Raw genomic sequence first — 22,336 nt, 5'->3', positions numbered from 1 at the left:
GGCTGAGCTGTACTTTCTGGTTAAAGTTCAGCTCTTAGCGAATGAGCAAGCACCTGGCTCATGGAACGTGTTGTTGATCTGGTCTCATACTGCACAACCCCCAAATAATCCTTGCCCCATGGCCAGCGCCACCATGTTAAGGAACAACACACATCGTTGTGTTTATATCTAACTATGGGCTGTTCAGGAATCAGCCGTTCCTCAGTAAGAGCAACGAGAGAGTTCACCAGATCCCCAACATGGGATATCAGGTGAACTACCTGGACTTAGTTCCATGCTGCTTCTTACGCATGAAAACTCCTACCCTGTTTTGCTGAAATGGAATTGTCTCACCCATCAGGGCTCACTAATGTGTTGCAGTTACTGACCCACCCCCATCCTGTAGGACTCCCACCACCCCATTCCTTCCACTGATTGAAGTAAGGGGACAAATCTAGGGCAGGCTGATTGTATTATAACTGAAAACACTCAGCAGAGTAGCAGACCCACACCCCATTCATACCAAATGGACAATAATATTCTGAGAAAAACAGAGCTCTCTTTGCCCAGCACAGCAGTTTCAGGAGTGAATATACCGTCTCACAGAACAACAGCTGGGAAGGTGCATACTGGCCAAAGACAGGACTTCTGCTTGAACAGGATAGTTTTGTGCCATATTGCGACAATATCTCTAGGTAACAGTGGGTAGGCGGGAGAACGGGAGGCACTTAGAAAGCGTGCATTATTCGGTGAGGTGAACTCTAAGTCTCTGAACACAAAGCAGGATCCCCAACTATTGATGTTCACCAGCAATAAATCATGCAACAGGCAGACACAACCAGGAGAAATAGAACTTGGAAAAACACGCAGAGACACGTGTCACATGAGGCAGCTCTGGAGTTTGTCCCTTAGCAGCCTGGCCTCTGCTTGTTTCCTGAGGCCTGGTCTTACCAAAAACAGTTCCCCCTCAAACCTGACCCGCTTTCTTTGTTTCCGCTCATCATGCTACAATTTAGAGCCTTTTAAAAACAGATGCTTTGATATAATAGGTGAGGGAGCCACCACAGAGTGGAGGCACAAGCACCTGGCTCATAGAACCCACTGTTGACCTGCTCTCTAATTGCCACACTCCAGCCAGCCCTTGTGCCATGGCCAGTCCTGCCATGTCAGGTGGCCACAGGAGATTCTACATGTGAAATCTGCAGAGAGGTCTGAGTATATTAGCACTTGAATCCTAGAAATACTCAACCTCATTCTGTTACATCGCACTCGAGCAGGAACAGAGCCCAAGCAGAGAGAGAGAGAGAGAGAGACAGCGTGTGTGTGTATGCATATGCTTCTTTATTCATTTCCCAGCATGCTCTTATATACAAGATGGTGGCTAATTGATTAATCAAATCAACACAGCTGCAGCTGTAACCCATAGGGTAATTATCCTACACACCTGTATCCTATTTACAATTAGCTGGCCAATGAGAACAAGCCCAAGGCCAGTCCTTCACACACAACTCCCAGCATAATCAGCTCAGTATCTCACATTCTAATCCCACATCTCCCCCCTCTATTCAAAATAAAGAAGAGGGAAAGGAAAAGAGGATAAAAAACATTCACAAAACATTTCCAACTTATAACAACATAACACCACAATCTATCTTAGTCTTGTCCAAGAAGTTTAAATTATCATAATAAATATTATGGTGAAAAACTAAAGAACAATAATGTTTAAAACAGATAGGTGCAGGTCCTCAGCTGGTGTAAAATAACACCAGCTGAGGATCTGCCTCAGAGCGTTCAAATAAAATCACAATACACGACCACTAAATAATCTGTTCACAAGCCAAAAATTAAAACCTATATAACCATGCAATCATTAACATATAACCGCAAAAACACCAAACAAACAAAGACAAAATACAACAAACAAGTGATGTGAATTTTACAGGATTCCCCCCTCTCTGTTTTACCAAAGCATTCCTCAGATGTCAGGCGATCAAACTGACACTGAGGATGGGGGGGGTATTCCCCCTTCTCTGTTAAAAACACATCACTTAACAACAACAACAACAACAATTCTGGCCAGAAGACATCACAAGACAAAACAAAAAACACAAAACATAACTCTTAATAATAATAATTGCATGGTACACTAAACACAAAATTTCATGAGCAAGTGATAGAATTGTAAAAACTAAAAAGCAGTTATAGCTTTAACTCTCCAATATAGCTTCTCTAACACAATTTTCAAAACAACATCTTGAGAAGCACAAATAAAGACAGTAAACAAGTTGGACATTCTGTAGTGAATGTGTCATAAGAATAAAATCTGTGAGGCAATTTCTATAAAAAACATCACATACTGATTTAAAGGCAGCTGCAAAGCAGTCTGAGTTAACTCCCAAGTCTTAAAAATTTAAAAACAAAACAAAAAACCTTTCCATTTAGCAACACTGTTCTCTTATTAAAACTGAGTTCTTATATATTTTAACATGCACTCAATGGCACAGAGATAGTGTTTTCTTTAGAAGGAAAGGCAGCTGTTCATGCTTGAAGAGAACTCCTACTAAAGTTCTGCAGCTGCCTGAGAGACCTTGATCTTCTCCACCCCCGCCTCCAGCTTGATTTCAAAGTTCCAAGCTCCTCCTTGTTTCACAGCATGGAGTCTAGAGGACTCTGGTAATTGTAGGGGAAGTAACAATCCCACATGATGATCTCCCGGGCAGTCTTAAGGATCTCAACACTTGCTGTGCTCAATGTCCTGGAAATCAACATCATTAACTGGTAAGACCTGGTCTCCCTCCTGCAGCCTGCCCCGCTCCGCGATGCATATCTTCCGCTTCCACAGCGGTTTCCATGGCAACTGCTCTGCCCTTTCTGCGACTTATAGCCGCTCTTCCCTGGGCTCAGCCTCCCTTTTAACTGCTCTGCCCTTCTTTCGCGACTTATAGCCGCCCTTCTTCTCCGCGACTTATAGCCGCCGCTTATCTCTGCGACTTATAGCCGCCCTTCTTCTCTGCGACTTATAGCCGCTCTTCCCTGGGCTCCCTTTTCAGATGCCCTGCAGCTTGCCGCTCACCACTGAGTTCAGGTGCGCCTCCTTTCTTTTTGGGACTTCCTGCGGCTCCTAGCCACGCAACACTGAACTCAGGTGCGCCTCTTTTCGGACGCCCTGCGGCCGCTGCTTCGACTCTGAGCTCAGGTGCGCCTTCTTTCTTATTGGGCTTTCTTGCGGCTCCTAGCCACGCAACACTGAGCTCAGGCACGTCTCCTTTTTCTCAGGCCATCGGCATCAATGCCCGCAGCTTCTCCGCCATTTGTTACATCGCACTCGAGCAGGAACAGAGCCCAAGCAGAGAGAGAGAGAGAGACAGCGTGTGTGTGTATGCATATGCTTCTTTATTCATTTCCCAGCATGCTCTTATATACAAGATGGTGGCTAATTGATTAATCAAATCAACACAGCTGCAGCTGTAACCCATAGGGTAATTATCCTACACACCTGTATCCTATTTACAATTAGCTGGCCAATGAGAACAAGCCCAAGGCCAGTCCTTCACACACAACTCCCAGCATAATCAGCTCAGTATCTCACATTCTAATCCCACACATTCTAACATCTAAAAGCAGCAGGAAATTTCACCAAACTAATGTGCAGTAAATTTACATACATTTTGCATATGGGTGAGGTTTCTTCACTGAGCGCTCATAAAGGTTACAATTTACAACCCAGGTTTTTTAGAAGGTTTTCTAACCACAATCTGGCAAGATGATCTCCCACACGCCCCTTCTCTGGCTGCTGGTTCTCTGGATTCAGGGTAAGAAATTTTTAAAAAATAAAGCATTTGAGAACCTAATAATCCATGTGACTGAACATAACAAATGTTGCTGCTTGGATTTATTTCCTTAATATTTGATGTGTTTTATTTTAGTTTAAATTGCCACTGGCAAATTCAAACTGTATTTCAGTCTTTGAACACTCATCATATCCAGCATTGTATCACTGTTCATTCCCTACCCATCTTCTCTCTTTATTTAGACTCCTCTGGGCAAATTGTGATGACTCAGTCCCCGGAATCTCTGGCAGTGCCAGTGGGAGGGAGAGTCTCTATCAACTGCAAAGCCAGTACGAGCATTGGCAGTAAAATAAACTGGTACCAACAGAAACCTGGACAAGCTCCCAAACTTCTCATCTATAGCGCTAGCACCCTCCAGTCGGGGGTCCCAGCCCGGTTCAGCGGCAGTGGGTCTGGCACTGATTTCACATTCACAATCAGCAGCGTAGAAGCTGAAGATGCTGGAGATTATTACTGCCAGCAGGATAGCAACTACCCTCGCACACAGTGATACAGACCAATACAAAAACCTCTCTGCAGCAGGCATTTCAATTCCCATTTCTGCAGATATAACTCTGAGGTTTTCAAATGTTCTGTCAAACGTGAAGGAAGAGGGTAACTTATTCTATATCTAAACACACAGTAAAAAGAAGAACACCAAAGACTCAAAGAGTTTATATAATCATATAGACACTTGCATGTACAGAGACCTGAGGCCCACTACAATTTTTTCCTGCTTTATCCTCACTTTATCCCTGTGCACCACAGATACTTATCTGTTTTTCAGTACACATCGTTCCCAACAGCTGATAAGCCTACCTATCTTTCACAATAGAATGGCTTCTTCTTATAATAAACAGACTTCATTCTATTTTACAGAGCTTGTCTGAAAACAGAATTCCCATTTTGTCAGAAATGTCAAAGTTTCCTGTGAAATAAAAATTCCAAAGTTTCCTTTTGGAAAAATCAAAATGCCTTTTTCTTTTGATAAGTTTGAAACATGTTTTTTAAACTTTATTGACTTGAATTGTAGGGTATAATATAAAAGTCACAATGATAAAATCCAAACAAAATATTTCAACCTTATCAAAAGGAAATGCTTCAATCTTATCGGAACAAAGCGTTTTGATAATTTTCTGTTGAAAATTTTGACAACTGAAACTTTTTCAAGGAATGTTTCAATTTCTTCCAATCAGCATTTTCCAAATGAAAACTCTTGCGTCAGAAAAATTTTATCCAGCACTTCCCTTATAAATACATTTCCAATATGGCCTCAGGGTTTTGTTTCATTTCCATAAAACTTCAATGACACCCATTGAGAAGATCTCAGAAACCTGGGGATTTTTAAATGGCTGTGTTATGATCAGGCACCTGGTTGCTTGCAGAGTACGGTAAGACTTTGTGATCCAGATTCTCAAAGGCCTCTGTGGGAGCAAATCCCCAAATGCACATGGACCCTGAGGGAGAAGCAGGTAATAGACACACACAGGATTATTGGAGCGACTGGGTAGATGCAGAGTGTGTCCCCCAATGGGCAGGGCATTGGAGTGGCCACAAAGGGGGGTGCTCATCCCGAGTTCCAGAATGGCCTGGGGTGTGCATATGCTCAAACTGGGTCTGGCGGGCATGAAGCAGCAGGAGCTGATCGAGAAGTTCAGACAGGTTTCCAGTGGCTTCTTGGCTGGCCAAATCTGCCCTCAAAAAGGCAGCAGCTGGGAGGGATGATAGGGGGATGTAGGACAATGTCTGGGTCTGTGGGGTGTTTGTACAAGTTGGGGAAGGGAGAGGGGGTCATGATGGGACAGGGGGTGTCAGGAGTTCACTGAGGGGGCCCACAATCCAGTCACAAGACTTCACCTATGTGCTGTAAACGGAATGAGCTTGGAGAAGGGAGAACTACTAGGGACATGTAATGTGGGGTCTTCCTCTGTTAGCATCCCCTTGCAGCAGGAGGGGGAGCTACACCAACCTGGCTTTGTCCCACCCTTCTGCCACCACTTCTGCCACCACGATGTTACACCACTGAGCACATGTCCAATAAGGGGTCTCTTGGAGGGTTCAGCTTCAAAGGAGAGAGCTTGAGCCCAGCCCCTGCATAAACTCTTTCACTGTCTTGGTGTCACTGCACTTGGACCAGATGGACCCTACTCATTTCACCATCCAGATCCCAACCCACAGAACAGGGACTAACAACAGACAGACACAACCTCCTGCTTCTCAGTCAGTCTGGCAAAGCAATAAATACTCGATGGAGTAGACTCTATACACTAAGTGCCGGACTGTAGACTAGTGTCCCTACGGAGTCTGTAGTTTAATGGATTCTTTGATTACAGTGGAGCACCAGCTCTGATATATTAAGGCTGAGCTGTACTTTCTGGTTAAAGTTCAGCTCTTAGCGAATGAGCAAGCACCCGGCTAATGGAACGTGTTGTTGATCTGGTCTCATACTGCACATCCCCCAAATAATCCTTGCCCCATGGCCAGCGCCACCATGTTAAGGAACAACACACATCGTTGTGTTGATATCTAACTATGGGCTGTTCAGGAATCAGCCATCCCTCAGTAAAAGCAACGAGAGAGTTCACCAGATCCCCAACATGGGATATCAGGTGAACCACCTGGACTTAGTTCCATGCTGCTTCTTACGCATGAAAACTCCTACCCTATTTTGCTGAAATGGAATTGTCTCACCCATCAGGGCTTACAAATGTGTTACTGACCCACCCCCATCCTGTAGGACTCCCACCACCCCATTCCTTCCACTCCATCAGCGCTGCTGTGATTGAAGTAAGGGGACAAATCTAGGCCAGGCTGAGTGTGAAGGGTTCTTCGGAGAGGCTGCCCTGTGGCTCTTTTAAACACTGTCTCCTCTTTCCCTTCAGAGGAGCTGTGCAGCTGTGACTGGGCCTCACACACAAACACAATAAGAATGTACAAGGCCTAGGGCCAGATTGTTCCAGACACGTCCTGGCTCAAGGAGGAGCCCTCATTGTCAAACAATGGGGCCTCGGCGGGACTCCCAAACTGCACATCTTAGTGCTCAGATCAACACACAGGAGCATAGATTCCCCTTCCATGAGCCTACATCACAAATTGAGCATCAACATGAGGGGTTTGGACTAACCCAGCTCTGTGGTGGAAAATTGGCCCCCAAAGTATTAACTTCATATTGAAATGTACCACTGGAGAACTAAGAGGGAAGACACGCCTCACAATCAAGGGATGCAGCAGACTGTACAGTGCCGCACTCCCGAAGGTAACACGCTAACAGCTGCTTTGCGGCAGTCTTTTGATTAATTAAATTCTGTGGAAAACTCTGGCATTGGCCACTAGATGGCAATAGAAATACAGCACAGCTGTAATGGAGATTTCATTACCAGAATGGTGTTAGTTTAACACTGTCCTCCTGAGTTAATGTCACACTATGGGTGTCCGGTGAGACAAGAGGCTGGGAAGGAGCGTATGGCTCTAGAACCCTGCTAGCTGGGGAAGCTAGCGGTCCCCCAGGGTGTTGGCCTGAAGACAGTATATTAGGCATATATAGCATATACTTTGAGTGGTCTATGACTGAGTTTTGTGGAGGAGTCAGGAGGGCTTCGTTACACTGACAAAAAAGTACTCACAATTACCAGCAAAAATTCTGATCCCTTACTGATTAGATGGGACTTACGTTGTGTCATGAGCATAACTTTCCCTTTTAACAATCACTGACGATTGCCTGATTAAAAAAAAAAATCAGAGAGCTAGATCCCAGCCCCTGCATCAACTCATGCTCCGCAGGGATTTTCTTATAACTGAAAACACTCAGCACAGCAGCAAACACACACCCCCGTTCTCACCCAATGGACAATAATAATATTCTGAGAAAAACAGAGCTCTCTTTGTCCAGGCGGCAGTTTCAGGAGTGAATATGCCATCTCACAGGACAACAGCTGGGAAGGTGCATCCTGGCCAAAGACAGGACTTCTGCTAGAATAGGAAAGTTTTGTGCCATATTGCGACAATATCTGGGTAATGGTGGGTAGGCAGAAGGATGGGAGGCACTTAGAAAGCATGTATTATTCAGTGAAGTGAGGTGAACTCTAAGTCTCTGAACACAAAGCAGGATCTCCGACTATTGATGTTCACCAGCAATAAATGGTGCAACAGGCAGACACAACTGTGGGAAAGAGAACTTTGAAAAACACACCGAGACACATGTCACATGTGGAGGCACTAGAGTTTGTCCCTTAGCAGCCTGGCCTCTGCTTGTTTCCAGAGCCCCTGCTCTTCCCAAAAACAGTTCCTCCTCCAGCCTGACCCGCTTTCTCCATTTCCACTCATCATGCTACAATTCAGAGCTTTGTTTAAACAGGTGCTTTGATATAATAGGTGAGGAAGCCAGCACAGAGTGGAGGCACAAGCACCTGGCTCATAGAACCCACTGTTGACCTGCTCTCTTACTGCCACACTCCAGCCAGCCCTTGTGCCATGGCCAGCCCTGCCATGTCAGGTGGCCAGAGGAGATTGTACATGTGAAATGTGCAGAGAGGTCTGAGTATATTAGCACTTGAATCCTAGAAATACTCAACCTCATTCTAACACCTAACAGCAGCAGGAAATTTCACCAAACTAATGTGCAGTAAATTTACATACATTTTGCATACAGCTGAGGTTTCCCCACAGAGCACACATAAATGTTTCAATTTCCAACCCAGATTTATGAACAAGCTTTCCCAACCACAGTCTGGCAAGATGATCTCCCACACGCCCCTTCTCTGGCTGCTGGTTCTCTGGATTCAGGGTAAGAAACTAAATAATAAAGCATTTGAAATCTTAATAATCCATGTGACTGAACATAAAAAATGTTGCCACTTGGATTTATTTGATGTGAATTATTTGAATATTTGATGTGTTGCATTTTAGTTTAAATTGCCACTGGCAAATTCAAACTGTGTTTCAGTGTTTGAACACTCATCATATCCAGCACTGTATCATTGTTCATTCCCTACCCATCTTCTCTCTTTATCCAGACTCCTCTGGGCAAACCGTGATGACTCAGTCCCCGGAATCTCTGGCAGTGCCAGTGGGAGGGAGAGTCTCTATCAACTGCAAAGCCAGTACGAGCGTTGGCAGTAGCGTACATTGGTACCAACAGAAACCTGGACAAGCTCCCAAACTTCTTATCTATGGCGCTAGCACCCTCCAGTCGGGGGTCCCAGCCCGGTTCAGTGGCAGTGGGTCTGGCACTGATTTCACATTCACAATCAGCAGTGTAGAAGCTGAAGATGCTGGAGATTATTACTGCCAGCAGAGTAGCAGCTGGCCTCTCACAGTGATACAGACCAATACAAAAACCTCCCTGCTCTCTGCAGCGTGCATTTCAGTTACCGTCTGCTGCAGATATCTCTGAGGTTTTCAAATGTTCTGTCAAACGTGAAGGAAGAGGGTCACTTATTCTATATCTAAACACACAGAAACAAGGAGAACACCAAAAGTCTCAACGAGTTTATATAATCATATAGACACTTGTATGTATAGAGACCTGACAGCCACAAGACAGTCCACAAGATGCCAATGGGATACCAGTGGCATGGCCTACTGGTTAATGTAATAATGGAAAGTCATGAGACATAGGATCTAACACCAGCCCCGGCTCTAACTCACTCACTTTCTTGGCCAAGACATTTAATTTCTCCATGTCTTGGTTTACCATCTCTAAGAAGATACATTTCCTCCTTTCAGGGTGCTGGGACACTTAACGTGTTAATATTTTTAAAGCACCTTGAAAATCTAGGGTAGAGTGCAAGAGATTATTAAATGAAATGGAACTTTTTTTTAAATGTAGAAAATTAAAGGAACACAGTAGGAGAGGAGCAATGGTAAAGTCCTCTTGTCAGCATCCTGAACAACTCATTTGTCCACTTCTTTAGCAGCCACCTGGACTTAGTTTAATGCTGCTTCTTATACATGAAACCTCCTTCCTGAGCCACTCCACCAGGCCAACCCCTTCTCCTCACCCTTTTCCTCCCAAATACCCACTTTTACTGTGATGCACAAAAGCCATTAATGGACTAACAATGGCATGAATGAGGGGTGGCAGATAGTGCACAGACCTCACAAATAATTTCATCAAAAGACAGTATTTGCAAGACAAGGCCAGGGGTCAACCCTTTTCTCCTCCTTCTCTCGCTTGTCTGCTTTGTCTTTCAGATTGTAAACCCTTACGGGCAGGCCTGCATTATGCTTATGGAGTCCCTAGCAGAAGGGGCATTACCTGAAAGGTTAACAATAAATAAAAATAACATTTTCCTTCAATCCATTAATGGAGATGTTCCATAGAGTTTACTGCACTTGACTTAAACCAGATCCATCACTACCACTATTCAAAATTGGATTGGACAGAGCACTGGAGACCATGCAAAGGCGTAGGAGAGACTAAAATTCCTATTGGAATTATCCACCGTTCGCTCCTGTGATTCTGCTATCCTGGGGCTGCTGGGGGGAGCTAAATGTTTTGGCTTGTAACAGTGTCTTTAAAAACATGCACACATCAAAGGATGAACACAGCTGCTTCTAGAAAGGAGCCCTCTGATTAGAAATATGCCAAGCTAAATCTAAAAGGACTTCCATCTTCTTTCTCAGGATGGTCGTGTAATATTTCTGAGCTGTGGATGGCTACGTTTCTCTTAAAACAACAGCCCCTGGAAGGTGATGATCTAAGAAAAGGATCATTTCCAGATTCTAGCCTGACAGAGACAATTTACATAGCTTGGCCTCTCCCCATTTTCACACCGAGTGCCATTTCCTCACTGCTCTGAGCGGGGATAATAACTCTACCGGGTTGAGTTTTACATTTCACTGCAAGGCTCTGAGCTTCTTGTCACCCAGAAGAGCCACTCACACACTCGGCTTTTCCTGATGATGATGTTTTTTCCAGATCCAGGGTAAGAAAGAATAAAAATATGAAGTCTGAAAAAGCTTGGTAGTTTACCTGGCATGGGACACAATTCCTAGTATGTTTAATTGTGGAATGTACATTTAAAACATATTAGGACAACCACAGATTTTCTTTCTGTTCTATAAAAGCAACAAAGAATCCTGTGGCACCTTATAGACTAACAGACGTTTTGCAGCATGAGCTTTCGTGGGTGAATGCCCACTTAGTCTCTTGCATCCGACGAAGTGGGCATTCACCCACGAAAGCTCATGCTGCAAAACGTCTGTTAGTCTATAAGGTGCCACAGGATTCTTTGCTGCTTTTACAGAACCAGACTAACACGGCTACCTCTCTGATACTTTCTGTTTCTACACACCAGTGGAGAGATTGTTACAACTCGGTCCCTATCAGTCAGGGTAGGAGAAAGCATTGCTATCAGTTGCAAAGCCAGTTTGGGGATTAATGATGAAATAGCCTAGTACCAACAGAAATCTGGAAAAGCTTCTGAATCTATTATCTATGAAGCTTCTTCTAGCCTTATGGGGTCCCAGCCTGGTTCAGTGGCAGTGGATCTGGCACTGCTTTCACAGTCACCATTAGCAGTGTTGAATCTGATGATGCTGGAGATTATACCCACTGCTCTACAGCCAAAATGCTTCTGAAATAAATGTAGTCAAACTTTACTAATTCTGGGTCACTGAGAACGAAAATGATGCTTAAAATTGGTGATTGGCTCTAGTTTTCAAGGTATGCTATTGGGTCAGTATATATGACCCTTGACTTGAGAATAGCGAAGGATAAGTGAGTTATAAAGGGAAGGGATCTCAATTTAAACCAGAAATGACTAAAATACATCTTTGACTGGATCTATGAATAAATCTATGACTGGGTTTGGACAGTACTTGCTTTTTAGGCAAAACAATGAATGATGCAATCTGAAGCTGGTATTGCGTCATACATGATATGAATTGCATCATGTTATTCCTAGAAGTCATGGATGATGCAATCATAACGAAGCTTACATCACTCTGCTGAACAAATTGCCCCATATCAGCTCTAGAAATCATACAATGTCGTGCTCTCTTATTTGTCAGTGTTTGATTTTGCAAAGGGACACATTTCTGTTTAGCCAAAGTGAGCAGAGATGCCTCATACTTGTGTGAACAGTGGAGATAACTTCTGCTATGTTTGTGGTGAAGTGACTTTTGCATCACAAAAGTGCAGTATAACCACTATGGTTAAGAAAGCCTATCACCTTTATTTTGGCTGCAAAATTGGAGATCAGGACAAGAGGTGGGCCCCACACATATGCTGCAACACTTGTGCAACAAATCTTCGCCAGTGGTTGAACAGAAAAAGGAAATCTATGCCTTTTGCAGTGCCAATGATTTGGAGAGAGCCAACAGATCATACCAGCAATTGTTACTTCTGCATGGTGCCTCCAGTTGGGAAAGGTGTGTCAAAGAAGAAAAAGTGGACTGTGCATTATCCAAACATTCCATCAGCTATACGCCCAGTACCCCACGGAGAAGGACTGCTGGTTCCTGATGCACCAGAATCATTCTCACTTGAGTCAGATGAGGAAGAGGATGAAACTTCTGGTCCTGAACCATCAATGTCACAGGACCCATATTTTCTCCCATCCTCCTCCTCTGAACCACACCTCATAACACAAGGTGAACTGAATGACCTTGTCAGGGATTTGGAACTACCCAAGAGTAAAGCAGAGCTGTTGGGCTCCAGACTATAGCAGTGGAATCTCCTGGCAGGTGATGTTAGGGTTTCCATGTTCCGTGACCGTCAAAAGGATCTTGTCCCATTCTTCTTCATGGAAGGTGATCTTGTAGCCTGCAACAACATCAATGGTATGATGGTAGCCCTCAACATCGTTCACGATCCAGATGAGTGGAGACTGTTCATTGATTCATCGAAGACGAGTCTTAAAGCTGTTTTACTACTGCATAATGGCAATGTTTTGCTATCAATTCCAGTTGGTCATGCAGTCCATATGAAGGAAACCTATGACAACATGAAACAACTTTTGAGGTGCATAAACTATGACCAACATCAGTGGCAGCTTTGTGGTTGAAGGTTGTTGCTCTCTTGCTTGGTCTGCAGACTGGATACACAAAGTACTGCTGTTTTCTCTGCGAATGGGATAGTCGTGCAAGAGATTCCCACTACATCAAGAAAGATTGGCCACTCCGACAGTCATTGGAGCCTGGGAGGAAAAGTGTTCAGCATCCACCACTTGTTGAATCAAGGAAGATTTTGTTACCACCCTTACACATCAAGCTGGGTCTGATGAAGAACTTTGTCAAGGCCATTGACAAAACACAAGCAGCTTTCAAGTACCTCCGTGGAAAATTTCCAAGGTTAAGTGAAGCTAAGATAAAGGAAGGTGTCTTCGTTGGTCCTCAGATTCGTGAACTTCTTCGAGATGATGCATTTGACCATGCACTGCGTGGCAAGGAAAAGACGGCATGGAAAGCCTTCCAGTTAGTGGCAACAAATTTTCTCGGAAACAACAAGGCAGACAACTACAGGTTGTTGGTGGAAAACCTCCTCAAGGCATACAAAAGCCTTGGTTGCAACATGTCACTAAAGATACATTTTTTGCACTCTCATCTAGATTTTTTTCCACCGAAAAGCGGAGCAGTGAGCGACGAGCACAGCGAGCGATTTCACCAGGACATTGCAACAATGGAGAAACGCTATCAGGGCAAATGGAGCCCATCAATGCTTGCAGACTATTGCTGGACAATGACAAGAGATGCTCCATTTAATGAATACAAAAGACAAGCCAAGAAGCGCCGAGTAGACACTGAATAGGACTAAACTATGTACATAATAGTTTTTTGCCTTTTGTTTCATAATAAATTTTATTTATATAACCCTTTTGCTGATTTTTAAAGTGTGACATAAACAGGACAGGTGAAATATTATCATGTAAAGCAACCATAAACACATGAAAAGACCTAGGTTTACAATTTATGATTAAAACTCTACTATCTACACAATATACATAGACATCAAATGTAAAAACTTAAATATCTTAGAAACAGTAGCCAATCAGTTGTTTTAATTGTCATATTTGAATTCAGCACATCAAAATACATAATAAAAAGGACATTTTATCACTGAAGCAGACGACTTCTCAAAAATTGTAGACTAGTGTACTGTCAGCAGTATAACAGCAGGCCTCTCACAGTGATACAGACTAGTACAAACACCTCCCCAAGCTGTGCAGGGTGGTTTGTGCTGGCCAGCTGTTCTATTCTCATTCTGCATAGGCCTCTATACCTGGAAAGCACCTCTAGCTCTGACATTCTTCATTCAGTTGTGTATGTACAAGCAGTGAAACAACTTTTGTCACCCCTATATTTGTGCAGCCCATTTCTGCTGGTTTTGTATATTCCCCCATATGCATGATGTTCCCATTAAAATGTCAGTATTGATCAGTTTGATTGTACTTAGATTTCATATATAAATCTTTTTTAAACGATAATTTTAAGAGTCCACTTTGCTTAATAATCAGCCTGTACCAGAGCCAGATTATATTGGAAATTATTATGATCATTATAATTCTACCCTATTTTGCTGAAATGGAATTGTCTCAGCCAATCAGGGCTCATGAATGCATTACAGTTATTGACACACCCGTGTCATGTAGGACTCCCACCACCCCACTCCTCCCACTCCATCTGCTCTGCTGTAGTTGAAGTAAGGGGACAAGTCTGGGCCAGGCTGAGTGTGAAGGGTTCTTCGGAGAGGCTGCCCTGCGGCTCTTTTAAACACTGGCTCCTCTTTCCCCTCAGAGGGGCTGCAGCTGTGACTGGGCCTCACACACAAACACAATAAGAATGTACCAGGCCTAGGGCCAGATTGTTCCAGACACGTCCTGGCCCAATCAGGAGCCCTCATTGTCAAACAATGGGGCCTCAGCGGGACTCCCAAACTGCACATCTTTGTGCTCAGATCAACACACAGGAGCATAGATTCCCCTTCCATGAGCCTACATCACAAACTGAGCATCAACACGATGGGTTTGGACTCACCCAGCTCTGTGGTGGAAAATTGGCCCCCAAAGTATCAACTTCATATTGAAATGTACCACTGGAGAAGTAAAAGGGAAGACACGCCTCACAATCAAGGGATGCAGCAGACCGTACAGTATCGCACTCCCCAGGGTAACATGGTAACAGCTGCTTGGGCAGTCCTTTGGTTTAAATTCTGTGGACAACTCTGGCATTGGTCACTAGATGGCAATAGAAAACCAGCACAACTGGAACAGAGATTTCATTAACAGAATGGTGTTACTTTAACATTGTCCTCCTGAGTTAATGTCACACTATGGGTGTCTGGTGAGACAAGAGGCTGCTCCTGAAGCACTTGGGGTTCGGACAGTTTGATTGCTCTCTTTCCTAAGAACATTGGTATTGCTGTACTCCTGTTTCTCGTGTGCAGTAATACTCGTGGCACCAATGCTGTGAGGGATTCAAAAATCAGAGAGAGAGAGAATGTGTTTGGTCTCCGTCAAAGCTGAATGGATCTTCCCCAAGGTTCTCTCTCTCTGCTGGTGAAAGTCTGAGGTCAATAATGGGCCAGTGTAGGTCAGTCACTGCTCACACCCCACCCCCGGTCCATAACATTCTGGTTGTGAATAACCATTTTTAACTAACTGACAAAAAAGTACTCACACAATTACCAGCAAAAACTCTGACCCCTTAGTGATTAGACGGGACTTCCGTTGTGTCATGCGTGTAACTTTCCCTTTAAACAATCAGTGACAACTGACTGCTAAAAATCAGAGAGCTAGATCCAGAGGTGAAAGTAAGCCGGTACGGTCTGGTACAGTGTACTGGCAAGAACAGGTACACGGCCAACCGTACCAGCGGGGGGCAACTTTCCCAGGCTGGTGATTTAAAGGACCTGGGACTCCCAGCTGCCACTACTGCAGCAGGACCCCCGGGCCCTTTAAATCTCGATTTAAAGGGCCCAGGGATTTAAATGCCCCAACTCTTCCAGTTGAGGCCCTGCCCCCTTCCGATTGAGGCTCACACACCCCTGCTCAGGACTCCGGCGTACCGGTAAGTCCTTTAAGTTACTTTAACACCTGGCTAGATCTCGGCCCCTGCATCAACTCATGCTCCGTAGGGATTTTCTTATAATTGAAAACACTCAGCACAGCAGCAGACACACACACCCATTCATATCAAACGGACAATAATAATATTCTGAGAAAAACAGAGCTCTCTTTGCCCAGCACGGCAGTTTCAGGAGTGAATATACCATCCCACAGGACAACAGCTGGGAAGGTGCATACTGGCCAAAGAGAAGACTTCTGCTTGAATAGGATAGTTTTGTGCCATATTGCAACAAAATCTCTGGGTAACAGTGGGTAGGCAGGAGAACGGGAGGTACTAAGAAAACATGCATTATTCAGTGACCTGAGGTGAACTCTAAGTCTCTGAACACAAAGCAGGGTCCCTGACTATTGATGTTCACCAGCAATAAATGATGCAACAGGCAGACACAACCGGGGGAAAGAGAACTTTGAAAAATGCGCCGAGACACACTTGTCACATGCGGAGGCTCTGGAGTTTGTCCCTTAGCAGCCTGGCCTCTGCTTGTTTCCTGAGGCCCTGCTCTTCCCAAAAACAGTTCCTCCTCCAACCTGACCCCCTTTCTCCAGTTCCACTCATCATGCTACAATTCAGAGCTTTGTTTAAACAGATGCTTTGATATAATAGGTGAGGAAGCCACCACAGAGAAGAGGCACAAGCACATGGCTCATAGAACCCACTGTTGACCTGCTCTCTAATTGCCACACTCCAGCCAGCCCTTCAGTGTGCCCTTGTTGCCAAGAAGGCTAATGGCATTTTGGGTTGTATAAGTAGGGGCATTTCCAGCAGATCGAGGGACGTGATCATTCCCCTCTATTCAGCACTGGTGAGGCCTCATTTGGAGTACTGTGTCCAGTTTTGGGCCCCACACTACAAGAAGGATGTGGATAAATTGGAGAGAATCCAGCGGAGGGCAACAAAAATGATTAGGGGGCTGGAGCACATGACTTATGAGGAGAGGCTGAGGGAACTGGGATTGTTTAGTCTGCAGAAGAGAAGAATGAGGGGGGATTTGATAGCTGCTTTCAACTACCTGAAAGGGGGTTCCAAAGAGGATGGATCTAGACTGTTCTCAGTGGTAGAAGATGACAGAGCAAGGAGTAATGGTCTCAAGTTGCAGAGGGGGAGGTTTAGGTTGGACATTAGGAAAAACTTTTTCACTAGTAGGGTGGTGAAGAACTGGAATGGGTTACCTAGGGAGGTGGTGGAATCTCCTTCCTTAGAGGTTTTTAAGGTCAGGCTTGACAAAGCCCTGGCTGTGATGATTTAGTTGGGTTTGGTCCTGCTTGGAGCAGGGGGTTGGACTAGATGACCTCCTGAGGTCCCTTCCAACCCTGAGATTCTATGATTCTATGATTCTTGTGCCATGGCCAGTCCTGCCATGTCAGGAGGCCACAGGAGATTCTACATGTGAAATCTGCAGAGAGGTCTGAGTATATTAGCGCCTGAATCCTAAAAATACACAACCTCATTCTAACGTCTAACGGCAGCAGGATATTTCACAACTCTGTGTTGAAACTAATGTGCAGTAAATTTACATGTATTTTGCATACAGGTGAGGTTTCCTCACTGAGCGCACATAAATGTTTCAGTTTCCAACCCAGATTTATGAACGAGGTTTTCCAACCACTGTTCGGCAAGATGATCTCACACACACCCCTTCTCTGGCTGCTGGTTCTCTGGATTCAGGGTAAGAAATTTAAAAAAAATAAAGCATTTGAAAACCTAATAATCCATGTTACTGATAACATAAAACATGTTGCCACTTGGATTTATTTGATGTGAATTATCTGAATATTTGATGTGTTGTATTTTAGTTTAAATTGCCACTGGCAAATTCAAACTGTTTTTCAGTGTTTGAACACTCAGCATACCCAGCATTGTATCACTGTTCATTCCATACCCATCTTCTCTCTTTATTCAGACTCCTCTGGGCAAATTGTGATGACTCAGTCCCCGGAATCTCTGGCAGTGCCAGTGGGAGGGAGAGTCTCTATCAACTGCAAAGCCAGTACGAGCATTAGCAGTTACATAAACTGGTACCAACAGAAACCTGGACAAGCTCCCAAACTTCTTATCTATGGCGCTAGCACACTTCAGTCGGGGGTCCCAGCCCGGTTCAGTGGCAGCGGGTCTGGCACTGATTTCACATTCACAATCAGCAGTGTAGAAGCTGAAGATGCTGGAGATTATTATTGCCAGCAGTATAGCAGCTACCCTCTCACGGTGATATAGACCAATACAAAAACCTCCCTGCTCTCTGCAGCATGCATTTCAGTTGCCGTTTCTGCAGATATAACTCTGAGGTTTTCAAATGTTCTGTCAAACGTGAAGGAAGAGGGTAACTTATTCTATATCTAAACACACAGTAAAAAGGAGAACACCAAAAGTCTCAAAGAGTTTATATAATCATATAGACACTTGTATGTACAGAGACCTGAGGGCCACTACATTTTTTTCCTGCTTTATCCTCACTTTATCCCAGTGCCCCACAGATACTTATCGGTGTTTCAGTACACATCATTCCAAACAGCTGATAAGCCTACCTATCTTTCACAGCAGAATAGCTTCTTCTTATAACAAACAGACTTCATTCTATTTTACAGAGCTTATCCGAAACCAGAATTCCCATTTGGTTGGAAATGTCAAAAGTTTCCTGTGAAATAAAAATTCCAAAGTTTCCTTTTGGAAAAATCAAAATGCCTTTTTTATTTTGATAAGTTTGAAACATGGTTTTAAAACTTTATTGACTCAAATTGTAGGGGGGGGAGAACATTAAAGTTCCAGTGATAAAATAAAAACAAAACATTTCAACCCTATCAAAGGAAATGCTTCAACCTTATCAGAACAAAGCATTCTGATAGTTTTCTGTTGAAAATTTCGACAACTGAAACGTTTCCAGGGAACGTTTCAATTTCCTCCAATCAGCATTTTCCAAATGAAAACTCTCCCATCAGAAAAATGTTATCCAGCACTTCCCTTATAAATACATTTCCAGCATGGCCTCGGGGTTTCCTTTCATTTCCATAGATCCTGACACCCATTGAGAAGGTCTCAGAAATTTGGGGATTTTTAAATGGCGGTGTTACAATCAGGCACCTGGTTGTTTGTAGAGTATGGTAAGACTTTGTGATCCACATTCTTAAAGGCCTCTGTGGGAGCAAATCCCCAAATCCACATGAACCCCAAGGCACAAGCAGGTAATAGACACACACAGGGTTTTCGGAGTGATTGGGTAGATGCCAAGTGTGTTCCCCCATGGGCAGGGCATTGGAGTGACCACAAAGGGAGTGTTCACCTCCAGTTCCAGAATGTCGGGGGTATGAGCATACTCAGGGTTTGGCTAAACTTGCAGGTGTACAGCACTGGGAGTTACAGCTGTCTTCGTACAGCTTTGTAGGGAAAGCGCTGCAGTGTGGCCACATTTGCAGCATTTGCAGCGGTGTTGGGAGTGGAGCATTATGGGCAGCTATCCCACAGAGCACCTCTTCCCATTCTGTCGCCGTGGGTTGTGGGAAGGGTGCGGAGGGTGCGGGTCATTCTGCTTCCTGTCCCAATGCCCCGTGATGCATGGCTTCACATCCCAGCAATCCCTGTGTTTCTGACCACGTTTGGCACCATCTTGCATCTTTCTTGCTTTTAGAAAGGAGCCCCCTGATTAGAAACATGCCAAGCTAAATCTAAATGAACTTCCATGTCCTTTCTCAGGATGGTGTAATATTTCTGAGCTGTGGATAGCTACATTTCTCTTAAAACAGCAGCCCCTGGAAGGTGATGATCTAAGAAAAGGATAATTTCCAGATTCTAGCCTGACAGAGACAATTTACATAGCTTGACCTCTCCCCATTTTCACATCAAGTGCCATTTCCTCACCGCTCTGAGCAGGGATTATAACTATATCGGGTTGCATTTTACATTTCACTGCAGGGCTCTGAGCTTCTTGTCACCCAAAAGAGCCAAGATGATTTCACACATGCGGCTTTTCCGACTGATGATGTTTTTTCCATACCCAGGGTAAGAAAGAATAAAAATATGAAAACTGAAAAAGCTTGGTAGTTTACCTGGCATGGGACACAATTCCTAGTATGTTTAATTGTGGAATGTACATTTAAAACATATTAGGACAACCACAGATTTTCTTTCTGTTTGTACACACCAGTGGAGAGATTGTTACAACTCGGTCCCTGTCGGTCAGGGTAGGAGAAAGTATTGCTATCAGTTGCAAAGCCAGTTTGGGGATTAATGATGAAATGGCCTGGTACCAACAGAAATCTGGAAAAGCTTCTGAATCTATTATCTATGAAGCTTCTTCTAGCCTTATGGGGTCCCAGGCCAGTTCAGTGGCAGTGGATCTGGCACTGCTTTCACATTCACAATCAGCAGCGTTGAAGCTGATGCTGCTGGAAATTATTACTGCCAGCAGTATAACAGCGGGCCTCTCACAGTGATACAGACTAGTACAAACACCTCCCCAAGCTGTGCAGGGTGAGACAAGAGGCTGCTCCTGAAGCACTTGGGGTTCGGACAGTTTGATTGCTCTCTTTCCTAAGAACATTGGTATTGCTGTACTCCTGTTTCTCGTGTGCAGTAATACTCGTGGCACCAATGCTGTGAGGGATTCAAAAATCAGAGAGAGAGAGAATGTGTTTGGTCTCCGTCAAAGCTGAATGCATCTTCCCCCAGGTTCTCTCTCTCTGCTGGTGAAAGTCTGAGGTCAATAATGGGCCAGTGTAGGTCAGTCACTGCTCACACCCCACCCCCAGTCAATAACATTCTGGTTGTGAATAACCTTTTTTAACTAACTGACAAAAAAGTGCTCACACAATTACCAGCAAAAACTCTGACCCCTTACTGATTAGACGGGACTTCCGTTGTGTCATGCGTGTAACTTTCCCTTTAAACAATCAGTGACGACTGACTGCTAAAAATCAGAGATCTAGATCCAGAGGTGAAAGTAAGCCAGTACGGTCTGGTACAGCGTACTGGCAAGAACAGGTACACGGCCAACCGTACCAGCGGGGGGCAACTTTCCCAGGCTGGTGATTTAAAGGACCTGGGACTCCCAGCTGCCACTACTGCAGCAGGACCCCCGGGCCCTTTAAATCTCGATTTAAAGGGCCCAGGGATTTAAAGGCCCCAACTCTTCCCGTTGAGGCCCTGCCCCCTTCCGATTGAGGCTCACACACCCCTGCTCAGGACTCCGGCGTACCGGTAAGTCCTTTACGTTACTTTAACACCTGGCTAGATCTCGGCCCCTGCATCAACTCATGCTCCGTAGGGATTTTCTTATAATTGAAAACACTCAGCACAGCAGCAGACACACACACCCATTCATATCAAACGGACAATAATAATATTCTGAGAAAAACAGAGCTCTCTTTGCCCAGCACGGCAGTTTCAGGAGTGAATATACCATCCCACAGGACAACAGCTGGGAAGGCGCATACTGGCCAAAGACAGGACTTCTGCTAGAAGAGGATAGTTTTGTGCCATATTGTGACAATATCTCTGGGTAACAGTGGGTAGGCAGGAGAACGGGAGGTACTAAGAAAACATGCATTATTCAGTGACCTGAGGTGAACTCTAAGTCTCTGAACACAAAGCAGGATCCCCAACTACTGATGTTCACCAGCAATAAATGATGCAACAGGCAGACACAACTGTGGGAAAGAGAACTTTGAAAAACACGCTGAGACACACGTCATATGCAGAGACACTGGAGTTTGTCCCTTAGCAACCTGGCCTCTGCTTGTTTCCTGAGGCCGTGCTCTTACCAAAAACAGTTCCTCCTCCAACCTGACCTGCTTTCTCCATTTCCACTCATCATGCTACAATTCAGAACTTTTTTTAAACAGGTGCTTTAATATAATAGGTGAGGGAGCCACCACACTGTGGAGGCACAAGCACATGGCTCATAGAACCCACTGTTGACCTGCTCTCTAATTGCCACACTCCAGCCAGCCCTTGTGCCATGGCCAGCCCTGCCATGTCAGGTGGCCACAGGAGATTCTACATGTGAAATCTGTAGAGAGGTCTGAGTATATTAGCACCTGAATTCTAAAAATACACAACCTCATTCTAACGTCTAACAGCAGCAGAATATTTCATAACTCTGTGTTGAAACTAATGTGCAGTAAATTTACATGTATTTTGCATACAGGTGAGGTTTCCTCACTGAGCGCACATAAATGTTTCAATTTCCAACCCAGATTTATGAACAAGGTTTTCCAACCACTGTTTGGCAAGATGATCTCACACACACCCCTTCTCTGGCTGCTGGTTCTCTGGATTCAGGGTAAGAAATTTAAAAAAAATAAAGCATTTGAAAACCTAATAATCCATGTTACTGATAACATAAAACATGTTGCTACTTGGATTTATTTGATGTGAATTATCTGAATATTTGATGTGTTGTATTTTAGTTTAAATTTCCATTGGCAAATTCAAACTGTGTTTCAGTGTTTGAACACTCAGCATACCTA

The 22,336-nt window shown here is 44.3% G+C and overlaps 2 gene segments (V, D, J or C); both read left to right on the top strand.

Moving 5' to 3' along the window:
- The first annotated feature begins 3,737 nt into the window (after positions 1-3,737).
- LOC123371797 lies at positions 3,738-4,320 on the top strand. The segment is given in 2 exon segments: positions 3,738-3,791; positions 4,013-4,320. Coding segments are annotated over 2 exon segments (357 nt in total).
- Positions 4,321-17,495: 13,175 nt separating this feature from the next.
- Positions 17,496-18,089, top strand: LOC123371116. The segment is given in 2 exon segments: positions 17,496-17,544; positions 17,779-18,089. Coding segments are annotated over 2 exon segments (360 nt in total).
- Positions 18,090-22,336: the final 4,247 nt, after the last annotated feature.

Source organism: Mauremys mutica, chromosome 5 (genome assembly GCF_020497125.1).
Source record: "Mauremys mutica isolate MM-2020 ecotype Southern chromosome 5, ASM2049712v1, whole genome shotgun sequence".
NCBI lineage: Eukaryota > Metazoa > Chordata > Testudines > Geoemydidae > Mauremys > Mauremys mutica.
The sequence above is the reverse complement of the archived record's forward strand: the minus strand, read 5'-3'. Positions and strand labels throughout refer to the sequence as shown.